The sequence below is a fragment of the Oncorhynchus tshawytscha genome, linkage group LG16 (assembly GCF_018296145.1).
Source record: "Oncorhynchus tshawytscha isolate Ot180627B linkage group LG16, Otsh_v2.0, whole genome shotgun sequence".
In the NCBI taxonomy this organism is placed as follows: Eukaryota; Metazoa; Chordata; class Actinopteri; order Salmoniformes; family Salmonidae; genus Oncorhynchus; species Oncorhynchus tshawytscha.
In genome coordinates, this window is record NC_056444.1 from 68134572 (window position 1) to 68155232 (window position 20661).

The 20661-nt window shown below is 45.0% G+C and overlaps 1 protein-coding gene across 1 annotated transcript in view; it reads left to right on the top strand.

Moving 5' to 3' along the window:
• The first annotated feature begins 3737 nt into the window (after positions 1 to 3737).
• The window catches only part of LOC112216184 (PDZ domain-containing protein 4), a 36523-nt gene continuing 19599 nt past the window's right edge, over positions 3738 to 20661 (top strand). The window contains exon 1 of the mRNA XM_024375988.1: positions 3738 to 6935. Coding sequence (XP_024231756.1) covers positions 6876 to 6935 — 60 coding nt within the window. The 5' untranslated portion in view covers positions 3738 to 6875. The remainder of the gene's footprint in view (positions 6936 to 20661) is intronic.

Here is a 20661-nt window from a genome sequence, read left to right on the forward strand (position 1 = left end):
ACAAAAACAAGATCCCACAAAAACCCAGTGGGAAAAGGCTGCCTAAATATGATCCCCAATCAGAGAGAACAATAGACAGCTGCCTCTGATTGGGAACCATACCAGGCCAACATAGAAATACAAAAACTAGAGTACCCACCCTAGTCACACCTCGACCTAACCAAATTAGAAAATAAAAGGCTCTCTAAGGTCAGGGCATGACAATATCCACAGTAAAACGAGTCCTATATCGACATAAACTGAAAGGCCGCTCAGCAAGGAAGAAGTCACTGCTCCAAAACCGCCATAAAAAAAGCCAGACTACGGTTTGGGGACAAAGATTGTACTTTTTGGAGAAATGTCCTCTGGTCTGATGAAACAAAAATAGAACTGTTTGGCCATAATGACCATCGTTATGTTTGGAGGTAAAGGGGGAGGCTTGCAAGCCGAAGAACACCATCCCAACCGTGAAGCCCGGGTGTGGCAGCATCATGTTGTGGAGGGGCTTTGCTGCAGCAGGGACTGGTGCACTTCACAAAATAGATGGCATCGTGAGGGAAGAAAATTATGTGGATATATTGAAGCAACATCTCAAGACATCAGTTCAAGCTTGGTTGCAAATGGGTCTTCCAAATGGACAATGACCCCAAGCATACTTCCAAAGTTGTGGCAAAATGGCTTAAGGACAACAAAGTCAAGGTATTGGAGTGGCCATCTCAAAGCCCTGACCTCAATCCTATAGAAAATTTGTGGGCAGAACTGAAAAAGTGTGTGCGAGCAAGGAGGCCTAGAAAGCTGACTCAGTTACACCAGCTCTGTCAGGAGGAATGGGCCAAAATTCTCCCAACTTATTGTGGGAAGCATGTGGAAGGCTACCTGAAATGTTTGACCCAAGTTAAACAATTTAAAGACAATTCTACCAAATACCACATGAGTGTATGTAAACTTCTGACCCACTGGGAATGTGATGAAAGAAATAAAAGCTGAAATAAATCATTCTCTCTACTATTATTCTGACATTTCACATTCTTAAAATAAAGTGGTGATCCTAAAACAGGGCATTTTTACTAGGATTAAATGTCAGGAATTGTGAAAAACTGAGTTTAAATCTAGTTGGCTAAGGTGTATGTAAACTTCCGACTTCAACTGTATATGCATTTCCCAATATTAGCATTTGTGTTACATTACCTATTCAACGCTGAGACATCTGGTCTGTATGTACACACTATATTTGGTCTGTATATGTACACAAGTACTGCATGTGCAAATTCAGAAATGGTTCCATTATAGTTGGTTCCATTATGTGCATATTTGCAGAGTGTAAGGCAAAATGCACAGCAATGTCAATGCACCACACTGAAATTGCACTGCACTGGAGGGCAATAGAAAGCAGACACACATACAGGACTGGTAAAGTGCTGACAGACATACAGAACCCAGAGGTAATGGTGACAAAATGCGGACATGGTATCAACAGACAAACTGTAGACATGCAGACTGAGCAGAAACACAGTGTGAGCATCGCCAGAGCAGAGTAAGAACTGAAGTCATGAGATGAACCACAGACAGAAGTCAGAGCTGCAGAACAGACAAGGCCCCATTTTCTACACCTGCCCTTTAGATAGATGAAGAGGGCAAGGATAGTGAAATGGCAAACATTAATATTTAGGATAGACAAGAATGCACTGTGATGAAATAGATCCCTCTTTTTGTTCTGTCTTGCAGAATAGGAAGTTGATATTCTAGACAGTTTTTCTATGCTGGTATTTTGACATCTTTTGTCAAGATAGAGATCTTCAGCAGCCTCACGTTTTGGAGAGGGTGACGCATGAGGATAACCGAGTCTGACTGAGGTCTGAGTGTAAGTGTGTGTGTGTTCAGTAAAATGTAGGGAGCTCTGCAGCTTACTCAGACACGCTGAACTGAACTGTCTGTAAGCCTGTTGGGTCAGTCAGACAGACACAGACAGCGTGAAATCCTGTTTCAAACTGGCTCAGACAGACAGAGAGGGTCTATGGCTCCATTTACCAAATACATAGCCAGTCAATGAGTACATTTAATATGTGTGGTCTGTATCGGACAAAGGTTTGTGATGGTATTTCAGTGTTATGGACAAATACATGCTTTGATTTATGCATTTTTATAAGAGTAAGCTGAATATTGACAGGGTATTTATGTTGGTCAAATGACTCCCTCTGGTGAGAGAGAGGCAAAAAGAGAGAGAGGAAGACAGGAGAGAGGAAGACAGAAGAGAGGAAGACAGGAGAGAGGAAGACAGGAGAGAGGAAGACAGGAGAGAGGAAGACAGGAGAGAGGAAGACATGAGAGAGGAAGACAGGGGAGAGGAAGACAGGGGAGAGGACAACAGGGGAGAGGACGACAGGGGAGAGGAAGACAGGAGAGAGGAAGACAGGGGAGAGGAAGACAGGAGAGAGGAAGACAGGGGAGAGGAAGACAGGGGAGAGGACGACAGGGGAGAGGATGACAGGGGAGAGGACGACAGGGGAGAGGAAGACAGGAGAGAGGAAGACAGGGGAGAGGAAGACAGGAGAGAGGAAGACAGGAGAGAGGACGACAGGGGAGAGGAAGACAGGAGAGAGGAAGACAGGAGAGAGGAAGACAGGGGAGAGGAAGACAGGAGAGAGGACGACAAAGGAGAGGGAGAGAGAAATACCGAAATAATGTAAAAAATATCATTTTTTAAATAGTTGTTTGTAGGCTATAATTTTATTTTAAATATTTGTTCTTTCTTACAGTGTTCAGTTTACAGGGATTCACTGATTTAATCCGCCCCGTCCCCTGGTCTGTGTCTCATAGCTCTACTTGGTTCTAAAACAATTGGCAGTGTGATTGTTGCAAATGTGCCGACAGAGCTGTGTTTAAAATTGAAATTAGACAATGAACAGTACTAAAATGCAGCTTGATATTCAGAGAGGGAGAGAGGGTCAAGGGAAGTCAATGAAAATATATAACTTGAGGGAATACACAAGTATTGTGCAAACAAAACAGGTGCATATACACAGCATTTAAACCTTTTTGTTATCCACATGATTGCAGCATTTACAGGTTTGTATTGTTTGCATTTTGAATGTACTGCTGAAAGCCCTCCCTGTCTCCACCCCACCCCCTCTTTTTCTCCATCTCCCACTCTCTCCCACACAGTCATGTACTTCACATTCCTTGGCTGTGTTCCATCTTTAAATCCATCCCATCATACACCTGTTATCCAATTGTTCTGTCTCCCTCTCTTTTCCTTCTCATTTTCTTCCTTCTGTGTGTCAGCGCTTCAACTCATTTAAATTCACAGGCGGTTAGAGGCTCTCTACCTCCTTTGGCCATTTCTGTTTGTCTAGTACAGTACATTATCCCATATTATTCTTGGTACCTTATCATTAAGCAATTGATACTTGTAGGGATACATACAGTATGTCACATTATATATGAATATTGACAAATGTTTATTGATAGTGCTCCTTGACTGTTCATTATTTCATGTAGATTGTAGTAGCTTACTCTCTCTCTCTCTCTCTCCTTCAGCTCTGTTCTACCTGCATAGTGAAAACAGATCATCAGGCTTTCTGGAGCATGCCCTGTGTTTCCCACAGAGAGAGAGACAGAGAAAGAGGGAGAGAGAAGGGAGCAAGAGAGAGAGCAAGAGGGGGAGGAGGGGTAGCAAATGGGGGGGAGTAGGGGAGGGGGCCAGAGCCTACCTCTGGAAAGCCAGAGAGAGAGAGAGAACAGTGTTGCATCCAGTAGAATCCTATTCAGCAGTAGCAGACATGCTTGATAGTGCTGTGTGCGGATCAGCAGGCTCCTTACCGCTGGGCAGGAACGCCTTTGTGTTCCCCTCTGCAGTGGGGGAGTGCATTTACTGTCGTGCCTGAGGGGAGAAGCCAAGACAATCCCCCAATCAGCCGTCAGTGATTTCTATCATCTTCTGAGTGTGGTGATTGGGATTTATGTCCAACCTGAGGGAGGCAGTGTGTTTTACACTCTGGCTCTATAAACCACCTGGATGGACGCTTTTGTCCCTCCCAACGCTTTTGTTTCTAATTGTGGATTTTTTAAAGAATGACCAACAGACAAAAGGTGGATCATTACTGCAGATCTGGTACCTCACATTCTTGATTTGATGTTATTTTCTTCCTGCAGTAGAAGATGGATGAACTTTCTTTTTCTGGGCTCTAGTTTAAGCTTTGTTTTTGTTTGTGAGGACATAGAGTGGCAGAAGTCCTGCAAGAGGAAATACTCCAAATTTTCTGTCATTTCTCATCACTACATTTTACATCTCCTCTCCTTCTTTCCTTTGTGGATCTGTAGAGTCCATACCTGTTAGACTCAGATCATTCACATGACAGACTGTGGGTCTCAAACTAGAGGTTTTACAATAGTGGCCAGGTCAGAATTAGAATTCGCGTACATCCTCATGCGATGAAAGGCTCAATGTGGAACTGAACATGGAGAGAGTGTAGGAACCGTTGGGACATTTGACACGCCTGTTTGGCTTTCAGCACCTGCTGTGACTGTCTGACACAGTTCTACAGCTAGACTGGCATTGGCTCTGGTGCTTACTGCCTAGCCTGACAGACTGGGAGGGGTTTTTACAAGTGTGTGTGCATGACTCTGTGTGTGTGTGTGTTGATCTTTTATATTGCAGTTGGTTATATACTGTGTGTATGTGCCAGTGTCAAGGATAACACTGAGTGTCTGGAGATAGTACAGGTAGGTGCAGTCAGTGAGGCTTTGAGGAAGGATTACAGAAGCTAACACCTTGTTTTTGACAGTAGCTTGGCTGGGCAGAGGTGAACTTTTGAAAGCATAAAATGTTGAGTGATGTCCAGATTGCAGGGCCTTCTGGAGGAAGTGCTGATGAGACTTAAACGTTTACCCTGTTAAAGGTAATGAGACCGAGACAGTCAGGAGAGATACAGGCTGTAAATGGTTACACGGTTACAGTATAATGCTGTACGTTTCCACTTCAGCATGCATTATCTTAGGGGATAATGAGAGAAGGAGTGCAGGATTTAAGTCAATACACTGAATTAGTCCACTTAAACAGGTGAAGGATGGATTGAATGATAGATAGCAATGAGAGAGGAGCAAGAGGCATACTTTCAATCAACACATTTTAATGAGGAAAACAAAGACCCTTAAACCTTATATTTCTAATGAAAAGCCCATTATTTTACACATGGCTTATCATTGGTGTTCTTAATGTTGACTCGTCCTGATTTCACCAAAAGTCCTGAAAACACAACATGTAATTGATCCCTTAGAGGTTTTGATATAGATTATTGCACATGACTGAGTAGGAGGGTTCCTGTTCTATAACAGGCCTATAATTTAATTATACTTTTCCATTCAGTGACACCCCAGATCAATAGCCTCCAGTGTTTCAGTTGATTGGAAATGCCCTGGTTTAGCTTATCAATGAGCCATAACTGTCAAAAGAGCTGGCTAGAAACCTGAAAGAACACCTGAAGCTGAATCTACCAGTCTGTCTCACACACCTTCTGCAGACAACTGTCTAGTTTCCTCAAACACTCCACAGTGATAATTTACATGATATGCATTTTGTATGTAGACCAGCGTCAGTGAAACAGTTGTATCCTAAAAGTGGTTCTTAGCGTCTGTTATTCTGACAGAGCCACAACATCAAGCAGAGAGGTGCAGTTGAGACAGCAGTTTCCTCGTCTGTTGTTGCCTCACTGGGATTCGTGTGCAGGTGTGCGTGTTATTGGGTTTTGTGTAGCCAATACATACTGCTAATCTTAGCTCAACAGCCAGGGCTTGAGATTCAGGCAGTAGGATAGATTGTTCAGTGGGCAGATTATCTCTCTCTCCTCTTGGTCTGTTTCAATGGAGGTAAAACCAGAAGATGTCAATGACCCCAAGCACCAATGAAAAAGTACTGAGGAGTCCATTGATCCTGAAAAGGTGAAAGTACCAGAGCAAAAGAAAAGTGAAACCTGAGAAAAAGGCCATCAGAGGGATAACTGATCACACAAGCCAGACTTGAGCAATCCTTCTAAACCTGGAAAGCGAAGAAGGTGGGAAAATGGAGAGGGAGTGTTAGGGGAAAAAGAGGGCAAGAAGTTATTTGATATCGGTGCCTGTTTGCATCTGAAACTTTGAAAGAGTTTCTTTAAAAGAGTGCTAAGGATTAGCTGAGCTGAGCGTGAGACCAGGGAAAGGAGTGGGCGAGTTCACGTTGAGTTCCATTTGGGAAAAAGTCTCAGCTAGTTGAGAGAGACAGCTCAGAAGGTGACTGTTCAACAGAAATCATGCAGAATTAGGCTGCATACACTTTAGGTCTAGGTCACATGCATGATTATTATTGACAGGTGATTGAATCATTATTGAATAGTTATGATGGACTGTCTTAAATACAATACAACACAATAACACCGATCAACTGTCAGTCCTTTCAACCCATCCTCAGCTCCCATGTCAACTTACTCATCTCTCAGTCCCCTCCCGCCTTCCCTCTGACTCACCAGTCCAAAAATCATGATGAAGTCACGCCAAACCTAACCTGAACATAACCACTCCACGCTTATGAAGACAAACAAAGATATGTGTACTCTGCAATGGGGACAGAAACAGATGGGAGGACACCCAAAACCCTTTTTTAAATGTAGGGATTAGGTTTGGATTGTAAAACTTGACATCTGGAACGAGGATAGGAACAGGACACAGGGACACAGCCTGTTTTTGGGGACAGAGAAACTCTGATATCCATAATCCACAGTGCCCTGAAATAAGAGGGGTTGACACTCAGGACCTGTAGGTCTGTGGGGAGCTCTCTGACTGCCACACCGAAGGGAGAGAGAGGTGTTTTAAGGTACTGTTCTCCTGGACTAGTTTGGCCCCGCCTGGCCTGAGTCCAGGACACCATGGGGTGTAACATGTGTATGGTTCAGAAGCCTGAGGAACAGTACAGGGTCATGTTCCAGGTGAGTTTCTCTCTCTCGCTCTCTCTCTCTCTCGCTCTCTCTCTCTCTCTCTCTCTCCTAGCCTACTGTAGTACCAAGCCTTTTAACATTCTCCTCTCTCCTCCTCTCTTGCTCTCTTGATACTGTCACAGCTTATTCATATTGACACCTTTCTGATACAGTGTCTGTCTGTCTGTAATCTAATGACAGTATGTGTTGTTGTATTCAGACCCATTGACTTTTTCCACATTTTGTTACTTTACAGCCATATTCTAAAATGGATTTTAAAAATAAAAACAGTTCCTCAGAAATCTACACACAATACTCCATAATGACAAAGCGTAAACATGTTTTTAGAATCTTTAGCAAATGTATTAAAATTAAAAACAGAAATACCTTATTTACATAAGTATTCAGACTCTTTACTGTGAGACTCGAAGTTGAGCTCAGGTCCATCCTATTTCCATTGATCATCCTTGAGATGTTTCTTCAACTTGATTGGAGTCCACCTGTGGTAAATTTAATTGATTGGGCATGATTTGGAAAGGCACACACCTGTCTATATAAGGTCCCACAGTTGACAGTGCATAAGGGCGATGAAATTGTCTGTAGAGCTCATAAGGTCGATGAAATTGTCCGTAGAGCTCAGAGACAGGATTGCGTCGAGGCACAGAACTGGGGAAGGGAACCAAAAAATGTCTGCAGCATTGAAGGTCCCCAAGAACACAGTGGCCTCCATCATTCTTAAATGGAAGAAGTTGGGAACCACCAAGACTCTTCCTAGAGCTGGCTGCCCAGCCAAACTGAGCAATCAGGGGAGAAGGACCTTGGTCAGCGAGGTGACCAAGGACCCGATGGTCACTCTGCCAGAGCTCAAGTTCCTCTGTGGAGAGGGGTGAACCTTCCAAAAGGACAACCATCTCTGCACCACTCCACCAATCAGGCCTTTATGTTAGAGTGGCCAGACGGAAGCCACTCCTCAGTAAAAGGCACATGACAGCCCACTTGGAGATTGCCAAAAGTCACTCATTGGCCTTATTGCCAAGTGTCATGTCTGGAGAAAACCTGGCACCATCGCTACGTTGAAGCATGGTGGTGGCAGCATCATGCTGTAGGGATGTTTCTCAGCGGCAGGGACTGGGAGACTAATCAGGATCGAGGGAAAGATGAATAGAGCAAGTGTAACGGATGTGAAACGGCTAGCTAGTTAGCGGTGGTACGCGCTAAATAGCGTTTCAATCGGTGACGTCACTTGCTCTGAGACCTTGAAGTAGTGGTTCCCCTTGCTCTGCAAGGGCCGCGGCTTTTGTGGAGCGATGGGTAACGATGCTTCGTGGGTGACTGTTGTTGATGTGTGCAAAGGGTCCCTGGTTCGCGCCCGGGTGAGGGGACGGTTTAAAGTTATACTGTTACACAAAGTACAGAGAGATCCTTGATGAAAACTTGCTCCAGAGAGCTCAGGACCTCACACTGTGGTGAAGTTTCACTTTCCAACATGACAACGACCCTAAGTACACAGCCAAGACAATGCAGGAGTGGCTTCGGGACAAGTCTCTGAATGTCCTTGAGTGACCCAGCCAGAGCCTGGACTTGAACCCGATCGAACATCTCTATAGAGACCTGAAAATAGTTGTGCAGCAACGCTATCCATCTAACCTCACAGAGCTTGAGAGGATCTGCAGAGAAGAATGGGAGGAACTCCCCAAATACAGGTGTGCTAAGCTTGTAGCGTCGTACCCAAGAAGACTCAAGGCTGTAATCGCTGCCAAAGGTGCTTCAACAAAGTACTGAGTGAAGGGTCTGAATACTTATGCAAATGTAAAATCAGCTTTTTTATTAGCAAACATTTCTAAAAACCTGTTTTTGCTTCATCATTATGGGGGTGTTGTGTGTAGATTAATGAGGAAAACATGAATAAGGCTGTAACCTAACAACATGTGGAAAAAGTCCAGGGGTCTGAATACTTTCTGAAGGCACTGTATCTCGAGTCGTGCTCAGCCACAACTCAGTCACAATGCTCTGGTGGCACCACCTGTAGCAACAGAGACGGGCGTCAATATGCTGACGTCATATAGGTCTAATGTCAGTCATTCAGCAAACTAGCTGACAGATCATTTGTATGCTCAATGGTTTCAACACCCCATCCATATGAACAAGCCATGCATGTATTAATTAAAATGATCAAACTATTGATTTACAGTTCAAAGTAATAACACCCACAACCAATTACAGAGGTGCACACAGTAAAATGACCATGAACAATGTAACTACAACCACCCTAATGATGGACTATTAGAAAACAAAAACACAAAGAGAAAAATAACAATAACATCAATCTAAAGAGTCTGATTATTATTGTAAAAAAACTAATAATGCAGGAATATTCATGATTATCTTTTTAGCTGACAAAGATGCATAATTCATTAAATGTAGGCATTTTAGCTCAGCACCAAAATAGTTTTTGTCCAGGGGGTGCACTGAAGGGTTGCCACGGTTACAGCCTCAGCAAACAGCAACATTTGGCAACTGCTAGATCTAGGTGTGCTCCCATGTACCATGTGAATATAGTTTTTGCTTCATGAGTTTGTGGTAATGTCTGTGAGACTGAATAAACAACCCACATAAAAAGATAATGCCCAGGAATCAGCTTCAATATCTATATGTTCTCATGTATCAGACGTGTCACAACAAGCATAGGGATGTATACTGTATGGATTGTTATTCTATTGTTATGGTCGTATGTCAAAGAGTCAGGACATGTGAGTCTGTGCCAGTTATCAGAGTTGCATCTGGTGCCTGAGGCAAAGCCAAGAAAGAGAACAACGGGCGACGACATGACTGCAAGTGGTAGACTAATGAGTCAGGCAAAGGAAAGGAAAAGACAGAATGGGAAAAAGAAAAAGGGAAGGAAAGAAGGAAGGAAGGATAAAGAGGGCTATTTTTCTGCTGTTTGCCCTCAAAATATGACAGGAGTAATTGATTTGAGCGCTTCACAGAGCAGGGATGAATAGGTAGGCTTGAGTGACTTCGCTGATCCCCCGGGTGTGTGTGTGTGTCTGCGTGCTTGTGTGTATGCTTGGCTGCCTATGTGTGTGTGTGTCTGTGTGTGTGTGTGTAGTCTGAAGCATGCAAGGGAGACTGGTGTAAATTCATTGACCCTTTTTCAGAGGTCAGCCTTGATGACAGAGACCACATGCCAGGTCAGTGTGTATTGATATAGTGTAAAATCAAATCACTTCACTGATCAAGCGTTCAAACAATTGTGTAATATGCGATACATAAAGGTATGCCCAAGGGAGGGAGCTCTAACCACACAAGAGGTGTTCAGCTTTTATAGACAGCAAAGTTCTCTGGCAGACTGTGTGAGCCACTGTCTGAGACCCAAACAAGCAGGGGTGGGGAGTAAAACAGTGGTGGTTTATCACTGAGTCCTCTGACTGGGCAGAAGACTTCTGTTCTCTGTCCCGTCTGGGTGATGTAGAATGGAACCTGTTTGTATGCACTGTGGTCCAGTCAGTCTGTACCCAATGCCTCCAAAGAGCACACAAGAGAGCCTCTGCCTGGATAAAGGGAGGATACACCGACAGAACTGAGACACATACACCACTGTTCTATTGGCAGAAATCATGGTTACCACCAGTGCTCTCATGCAACCTGTGAAGGCCAGATGGCAAAGGGTGTGTCAAGATGATCACATAGGCATGTAGCTAGACCATCAGCATTCCAAACAGAATACACTGACAGTTTGATAGTAAAGCATGTTTTCCTTTCATCCAAAGGCTGAAATTTCCGTTTAAATAAAATTCTTAAATTAAAAGAACTCACCACATGACAATATTGTAAATACAGAATTTCTAAAAACTCCATGATGCCAAATAAAAGAGAACAATTTCACGGTTTTCTAAAACACTGCATGTCTCTTGAGGTTTTGTGCTTTGTGCATAAATACACATCCAAATTAGACTCAGTTAAATGAGAAATTATCTGCTATTCATGTACATTGCAACATTACACTGACATTACAATGCCACATTACACTGACATTACAATGCCACATTACACTGATATTACAATGCCACATTACAATGACATTACAATGCCACATTACATTGACATTACAATGCCACATTACACTGACATTACAATGCCACATTACACTTACATTACAATGCAACATTCCACTGACATTACAATGCAACATTACACTGACATTACAATGCCACATTACACTGACATTATACTGCAACATTACACTGACACTACAATGCCACATTACACTGACATTACAATGCCACATTACACTGACATTACAATGCAACATTACACTGACACTACAATGCCACATTACACTGACATTACAATGCCACATTACACTGACATTACAATGCCACATTACACTGACATTACAATGCCACATTACACTGACACTACAATGCCACATTATACTGACATTACAATGCCACATTACACTGACATTACAATGCCACATTACACTGACATTACAATGCCACATTACACTGACACTACAATGCCACATTACACTGACATTACAATGCCACATTACACTGACATTACAATGCCACATTACACTGACATTACAATGCCACATTACACTGACAATACAATGCCACATTACACTGACATTACAATGCCACATTACACTGACACTAAAATGCCACATTACACTGACATTACAATGCCACATTACACTGACATTACAATGCCACATTACACTGACACTACAATGCAACATTACACTGACAGTGTTTACAGCAATGCAAGAGAAGAACAGACAGTTTTGTCTATCTGAACCCATGATTTATACACTAGATGACTGATAGGGGTGCTGTGTTGAAGCCACTGTGCCTCCATCTTGGCACTCCTTCACAAAAATATATTTTTGAAGCTATAGAAATACATGTAATGTCCTCATTTGTTTTTGTCACATTTATTCTGTTAGACACCTTAATGCATCCTTTCTAAAGTATGCTACCTTTACATTTGAGTCATTTAGCTCCAGAGAGATTTAGTTAGTGCATTCATCTTAAGGTGAGACAACTGCATATCACAGTCATAGTAAGCACATTTTCCTCAATAAAGAAGCATATCCTGAAAGTAGGGAGGGGAGGGGCAGTTCCCTGTCCTGATTTGAGCATAGCCTTAAAGTAGGGAAAGGGAGGGGCAGTTCCCCTTGCTGCTCCGTAGGCAAGCACCATGTTAATGTGGGTCGTGACATATCAGAGTGAACAAATTAAAAATAATTACTGTTGAGAGTTAGAATAGTAGAATACACAAGATGCATTTAAAAAATGTGGTTGTGCCTCAGCAGTTTTTCTCTTGTTATGTCAGTCACTGACAGTCACTCAATTAGCCATATTAGCCTTAATGCATACATTGAAATTAAATTATGTGAGCGTAACATAAATTAAATTATATAATATATATATAAATTATAAATTATATGTATATAATATGTGTGTTTTTGTTATGTTTAGCTCACATAATTTAATATATATGTTTTTTTTTACAGTTTTTAAATTTGTAAAATTTATTTCACCTTTATTTAACCAGGTAGACTAGTTGAGAACAAGTTCTCATTTGCAACTGCGACCTTGCCAAGATAAAGCATAGCAACTCGACACATACAACAACACAGAGTTACACATGGAATAAACAAAACATACACTCAATAATACAGTAGAACAAAAGAAAACAAAAAGTATATATACAGTGAGTGCAAATGAGGTAAGATAAGGGAGTTAAGGCAATAAATAGGCCATGGTGGTGAAGTAATTACAATATAGAAATTAAACACTGGAATGGTAGATGTGCAGAAGATGAATGTGCAAGTAGAGATACTGGGGTGCAAAGGAGCAAGATACAGTAAATAAATAAATACCAGTATGGGGATGAGGTAGGTAGATAAATGGGCTGTTTACAGATGGGCTATGTACAGGTGCAGTGATCTGTACAGTATATATACAGTTGAAGTATATATATTCAGTTGAAGTCGGAAGTTTACATACACTTAGGTTGGAGTCATTAAAACTCGTTTTTCAACGACTCCACAAAATTCTTGTTAACAAACTATAGTTTTGGCAAGTCAGTTAGTATCACGCCCTGACCATAGAGAGCCTTGTTATTCTCTATTTTGGTTAGGTCGGGGTGTGACTAGGGGGGGTGTTCCTATCTAGTTGAATTATTTCTATGTTGGCCTGATATAGTTCCCAATCAGAGGCAGCTGTTTATCGCTGTCTCTGATTGGGGAGCCATTTCCCCACTGGTTTTTGTGGGATCTTGTTTGTGTGTAGTTGCCTGTGAGCACTGCATTTGTGTCATGTATCGTTTATTCTTCTTTGTTGTTTTTGTGAGTTTCATTTGGTTAAACATGTGGAACTCTACGTACGCTGCGCCTTGGTCCGTTAATTCATTAGACGATTGTGACAGAAGATCCCACCACAACAGGACCAAGCAGCGTGCCCGGGAAGAGAAGGTATCCTGCGCTTGGGAGGAGTTAAAGGAAGAGAAGACATCCTGGACTTGGGAGGAAATTATGGCTGGAGACAAAAGCTTTCCGTGGAAGCAGACACAGGGAGAGAAGGGAGGATAGCGACGTCGCCGGGGTTCGCAGCCACAGAGTAAGCCCAAAAGACAGCCCAGAATTTTTTTTTTTTTTGGGGGGGGCCGGCACACGGGTGGTCGGCGGAGCCAAGGAATGAGCCAGAGACCGTAAGGGAGTCGATGGAGGAACTCGATGAAAGATTCCGGAGAGAGGTGGTGGCGATGAGAGTGCTGCAGCGTGAGCGTGCTAAGGAGCGTGACACCAATCCGGTGTCATCTGCACCGGTTTCACGCATCTGGCCTCCAGTGTGCTCCCCAGTCCGGTACGTCCTGTTTTTCCTCCACGTACTTGCCCTGAAGTGTGTGTCACCATTCCTGTACAATTTGTGCCGGCCCTACGCACCAGGTCTCCAGTGAGCCTCCACAGTCCAGTACGTCCTGTGCCTCCTCCTCGCACTCTCCCTGAAGTGTGTGTCCCCAGTCCGGTACGTCCTGTGCCTGCTCCCCGCACTCGCCCTGAAGTGCGTGTCACCAGTCCCGGTGCCACCTGTGCCGGCCCCACGCATATCAGGCGTCCAGTGCGCCTCCCCGGTCCGGAGCTTCAGGCGACAGTCCCCTGTTCGGAGCTTCAGGCGACGGTCCCAGGCCAGTCCCGCTCCATGGCAGGAGCCTTCCTCTGCGCCGATGCCCAGTCCAGGCACGTCGTCCAGTCCCGCTCCATGGCAGGAGCCTTCCTCTGCGCCAGTGCTCAGTCCAGGCACGTCGTCCAGTCCCGCTCCATGGCAGGAGCCTTCTTCTGCGCCAATGTCCAGTCCAGGCACGCCATCCTGTCCTGCTCCATGGCAGGAGCCTTCCTCTGCACCAATGTCCAGTCCAGGCATGGCGTCTGATCCCGCTCCATGGCAGGAGCCTTCCTCTGCGCCAATGTCCAGTCCAGGCACGGCATCCAGTCCCGCTCCATGGCAGGAGCCTTCCTCTGCACCGGTGCCCAGTCCAGGCACGGCGGTCAACTCAGCTCCATGGCCGGAGCCTTCTTCCACGCCAGTACCCAGTCCGGGTACGGCGTACAACCCAGCTCCATGGCCGGGGCCCTCCTCTGCGCCGATGCCCAGTCTGGGCACGGCGTTCTACCCGGCTCCAAGGCCAGACCCGTGGTCTGGGTGGGGGCAAAGACCTGCACCGAAGCCGCCACCAACACTAGTCACCCCCCATATCCTCCCCAGTTGGTTTCAGGTTTTGTGGCCGTAGTCCGCACCTTTGTGGGAGGGGGGAGAGTACCTTCACGCCCTGACCATAGAGAGCCTTGTTATTCTCTATTTTGGTTAGGTCGGGGTGTGACTAGGGGGGGGTGTTCCTATCTAGGTTAATTATTTCTATGTTGGCCTGGTATGGTTCCCAATCAGAGGCAGCTGTTTATCATTGTCTCTGATTGGGGACCATATTTAGGCAGCCATTTCCCCACCGTTGTTTGTGGGATCATGTTTGTGTGTAGTTGCCTGTGAGCACTGCATTTGCGTCATGTATCGTTTATTCTTCTTTGTTGTTTTTGTGAGTTTCATTTGCTTAAACATGTGGAACTCTACGTACGCTGCGCCTTGGTCTGTTAATTCATTAGACGATCATGACAGTCTAATGACATCTACTTTGTGCATGACACAATTCATTTTTCCAAAAATTGTTCAATCACAATTCCAGTGGGTACATTAAGTTGACTGTGCCTTTAAACAGCTTGGACAATTCCAGAAAATGGTGCCATGGCTTTAGAAGCTTCTGATAGTCTAATGGACATAATTTGAGTCAATTGGAGGTGTACCTGTGGATGTATTTCAAGGCCTACCTTCAAACTCAGTGTCTCTTTGCTTGACATCATGGGAAAATCAAAAGAAATCAGCCAAGACCTCAGAAAAAAATTGTAAGAATTGTAGACCTCCAAGTCTGGTTCATCCTTGGGAGCAATTTCCAAATGCCTGAAGGTACCACGTTCACCTGTTCAAACAATAGTATGCAAGTATAAACACCATGGGACCACGCAGCCATCATACCGCTCAGCAAGGAGACGCGGTCTGTCTCCTAGAGATGAATGTACTTTGGTGCGAAAAGTGCTAATCAATCCCAAAACATCAGCAAAGGATCTTGTGAAGATGCTGGAGGAAACAGGTACAAAAGTATCTATATCCACAGTAAAACGAGTTGTATATAGACATAACCTGAAAGGCCGCTCAGCAAGGAAGAAGCCACTGCTCCAAAAAAAGCCAGACTACAGTTTGCAACTGCACATGGGGACAAAGATTGTACTTTTTGGAGAAATGTCCTCTAGTCTGATGAATCAAAAATGGAACTGTTTGGCCACAATAGCCATCATTATGTTTGGAGGAAAAAGGGGGAGGCTTGCAAGCCGAATCCCAACCGTAAAGCACGGGTGTGGCAGCATCATACTTCCAAAGTTGTGGCAAAATGGCTTAAGGACAACAAAGTCAAGCTATTGGAGTGGCCATCACAAAGCCCTGACCTCAATCATGTAGAACATTTGTGGGCAGAACTGAAAAAGCGTGTGCGAGCAAGGAGGACTACAAACCTGACTCAGTTACACCAGCTCTGTCAGGAGGAATGGGCCAAAATTCACCCAACTTATTGTGGGAAGCTTGTGGAAGGCTACCCGAAACGTTTGACCCAAGTTAAACAATTTAAAGACAATGCTACCAAATACTAATTGAGTGTATGTAAACTTCTGTCCCACTAGGAAAGTGATGAAAGAAATTAAAGCTGAAAGAAATCGTTCTCTCTGCTATTATTCTGACATTTCACATTCTTAAAATGGTGAAAGTGGTGATCCTAACTGACCTAAGACAGGGAACCTAAGACAGGGAATTTTTACTTGGATTAAATGTCAGGAATTGTGAAAAACTGAGTTTGAATGTATTTGGCTAAGGTGTATGTAAACGTCTGACTTCAACTGTATATATATATATATATATATATATATACACTGCTCAAAAAAATAAAGGGAACACTTAAACAACACAATGTAACTCCAAGTCAATCACACTTCTGTGAAATCAAACTGTCCACTTAGGAAGCAACACTGATTGACAATAAATTTCACATGCTGTTGTGCAAATGGAATAGACAACAGGTGGAAATTATAGGCAATTAGCAAGACACCCCCAATAAAGTAGTGGTTCTGCAGGTGGTGACCACAGACCACTTCTCAGTTCCTATGCTTCCTGGATGATGTTTTGGTCACTTTTGAATGCTGGCGGTGCTTTCACTCTAGTGGTAGCATGAGACGGAGTCTACAACCCACACAAGTGGCTCAGGTAGTGCAGCTCATCCAGGATGGAACATCAATGTGAGCTGTGGCAAGAAGGTTTGCTGTGTCTGTCAGCGTAGTGTCCAGAGCATGGAGGCGCTACCAGGAGACAGGCCAGTACATCAGGAGATGTGGAGGAGGCCGTAGGAGGGCAACAACCCAGCAGCAAGACCGCTACCTCCGCCTTTGTGCAAGGAGGAGCACTGCCAGAGCCCTGCAAAATTACCTCCAGCAGGCCACAAATGTGCATTTGTCTGCTCAAACGGTCAGAAACAGACTCCATGAGGGTGGTAATGAGGGCCCGACGTCCACAGGTGGGGGTGGGGTGGCATTTATTTGGGGGGCCGCACAGCCCTCCATGTGCTCGCCCGAGGTAGCCTGACTGCCATTAGGTACCGAGATGAGTTCCTCAGACCCCTTGTGAGACAATATGCTGGTGTGGTTGACCCTGGGTTCCTCCTAATGCAAGACAATGCTAGACCTCATGTGGCTGGAGTGTGTTAGCAGTTCCTGCAAGAGGAAGGCATTGATGCTATGGACTGGCCCGTCCGTTCCCCAGAACTGAATCCAATTGAGCACATCTGGGACATCATGTTTCGCTCCATCCACCAACGCCACGTTGCACCACAGACTGTCCAGGAGTTGGCGGATGCTTTAGTCCAGGTCTGGGAGGAGATCCCTCAGGAGACCATCCGCCACCTCATCAGGGGCATGCCCAGGCGTTGTAGGGAGGTCATATAGGCAAGTGGAGGCCACACACACACACTACTGAGCCTCATTTTGACTTGTTTTAAGGACATTACATCAAAGTTGGATCAGCCTGTAGTGTGGTTTTCCACTTTAATTTTGAGTGTGACTCCAAATCCAGACCTCCATGGGTTGATACATTTGATTTCCATTGATAAGTTTTGTGTGATTTTGTTGTCAGCACATTCAACTATGTAAAGAAAAAAGTTTTTAATAAGAATATTTCATTCATTCAGATCTAGGATGTGTTATTTTAGTGTTCCCTTTAGTTTTTTGAGCAGTGTATATAAACATTTTCCTCAAAGTACACTGAACAATATGACTACACTTCCGGCGCCGACAGAGATGGCCGCCTCGCTTCGCGTTCCTAGGAAACTATGCAGTTTTTTGTTTTTTTACGTGTTATTTCTTACACTAGTACCCCAGGTCATCTTAGGTTTCATTACATACAGCCGAGAAGAACTACTGAATATAAGATCAGCGTCAACTCACCATCAGTACGACCAAGAATATGTTTTTCGCGATGCGGATCCTGTGTTCTGCCTTACAACCAGTGTAACGGAGTGGATTACATGCAGCGACCCAAAAAAACGACTCAGAAAAAGAGGGAAACGAAGCGGTCTTCTGGTCAGACTCCGGAGACGGGCACACCGTGCACCACTCCCTAGCATTCTTCTCGCCAATGTCCAGTCTCTTGACAACAAGGTTGATGAAATCCGAGCAAGGGTAGCATTCCAGAGGGACATCAGAGACTGCAACGTTCTCTGCTTCACGGAAACATGGCTCACTGGAACGTCGCTATCCGAGGTGGTGCAGCCAGCGGGTTTCTCCACGCATCGCGCCGACAGAAACGAACATCTTTCTGGTAAGAAGAGGGGTGGGGGCGTATGCCTTATGACTAACGTGACATGGTGTGATGACAGAAACATACAGGAACTCAAATCCTTCTGTTCACCTGATTTAGAATTCCTCACAATCAAATGTAGACCGCATTATCTACCAAGAGAATTCTCTTCGATTATAATCACAGCCGTATATATCCCCCCCCCAAGCAGACACATCGATGGCTCTGAACGAACTTTATTTAACTCTCTGCAAACTGGAAACGATTTATCCGGAGGCTGCATTCATTGTAGCTGGGGATTTTAACAAGGCTAATCTGAAAACAAGACTCCCTAAATTATATCAGCATATTGATTGCGCAACCAGGGGTGGAAAGACCCTGGATCATTGTTACTCTAACTTCCGCGACGCATATAAGGCCCTGCCCCGCCCCCTTTCGGAAAAGCTGACCACGACTCCATTTTGTTGATCCCTGCCTACAGACAGAAACTAAAACAAGAAGCTCCCACGCTGAGGTCTGTCCAACGCTGGTCTGACCAAGCTGACTCCACACTCCAAGACTGCTTCCATCACGTGGACTGGGAGATGTTTCGTATTGCGTCAGACAACAACATTGACGAATACGCTGATTCGGTGGGCGAGTTCATTAGAACATGCGTTGAAGATGTCGTTCCCATAGCAACGATTAAAACATTCCCTAACCAGAAACCTTGGATTGATGGCAGCATTCGTGTGAAACTGAAGGCACGAACCACTGCTTTTAATCAGGGCAAGGTGTCTGGTAACATGACTGAATACAAACAGTGCAGCTATTCCCTCCGCAAGGCTATCAAACAAGCTAAGCGCCAGTACAGAGACAAAGTAGAATCTCAATTCAACGGCTCAGACACAAGAGGCATGTGGCAGGGTCTTACAGTCAATCACGGACTACAGGAAGAAACCCAGCCCAGTCACGGACCAGGATGTCTTGCTCCCAGGCAGACTAAATAAATTTTTTGCCCGCTTTGAGGACAATACAGTGCCACTGACACGGCCTGCAACGAAAACATGCGGTCTCTCCTTCACTGCAGCCGAAGTGAGTAAGACATTTAAACGTGTTAACCCTCGCAAGGCTGCAGGCCCAGACGGCATCCCCAGCCGCGCCCTCAGAGCATGCGCAGACCAGCTGGCCGTTGTGTTTACGGACATATTCAATCAATCCCTATACCAGTCTGCTGTTCCCACATGCTTCAAGAGGGCCACCATTGTTCCTGTTCCCAAGAAAGCTAAGGTAACTGAGCTAAACGACTACCGCCCGTAGCACTCACATCCGTCATCATGAAGTGCTTTGAGAGACTAGTCAAGGACCATATCACCTCCACCCTACCTGACACCCTAGACCCACTCCAATTTGCTTACCGCCCAAATAGGTCCACAGACGATGCAATCTCAACCACACTGCACACTGCCCTAACCCATCTGGACAAGAGGAATACCTATGTGAGAATGCTGTTCATCGACTACAGCTCGGCATTCAACACCATAGTACCCTCCAAGCTCGTCATCAAGCTCGAGACCCTGGGTCTCGACCCCGCCCTGTGCAACTGGGTACTGGACTTCCTGACGGGCCGCCCCCAGGTGGTGAGGGTAGGCAACAACATCTCCTCCCCGCTGATCCTCAACACTGGGGCCCCACAAGGGTGCGTTCTGAGCCCTCTCCTGTACTCCCTGTTCACCCACGACTGCGTGGCCATGCACGCCTCCAACTCAATCATCAAGTTTGCGGACGACACAACAGTGGTAGGCTTGATTACCAAGAACGACGAGACGGCCTTCAGGGAGGAGGTGAGGGCCCTCGGAGTGTGGTGTCAGGAAAATAACCTCACACTCAACGTCAACAAAACTAAGGAGATGATTGTGGACTTCAGGAAACAGCAGAGGGAACACCCCCCCATCCACATCGATGGAAAAGTAGTGGAGAGGGTAGCAAGTTTTAAGTTCCTCGGCATACACATCACAGACAAACTGAATTGGTCCACTCACACAGACAGCATCGTGAGGAAGGCGCAGCAGCGCCTCTTCAACCTCAGGAGGCTGAAGAAATTCGGCTTGTCACCAAAAGCACTCACAAACTTCTACAGATGCACAATCGAGAGCATCCTGGCGGGCTGTATCACCGCCTGGTATGGCAACTGCACCGCCCTCAACCGTAAGGCTCTCCAGAGGGTAGTGAGGTCTGCACAACGCATCACCGGGGGCAAACTACCTGCCCTCCAGGACACCTACACCACCCGATGCTACAGGAAG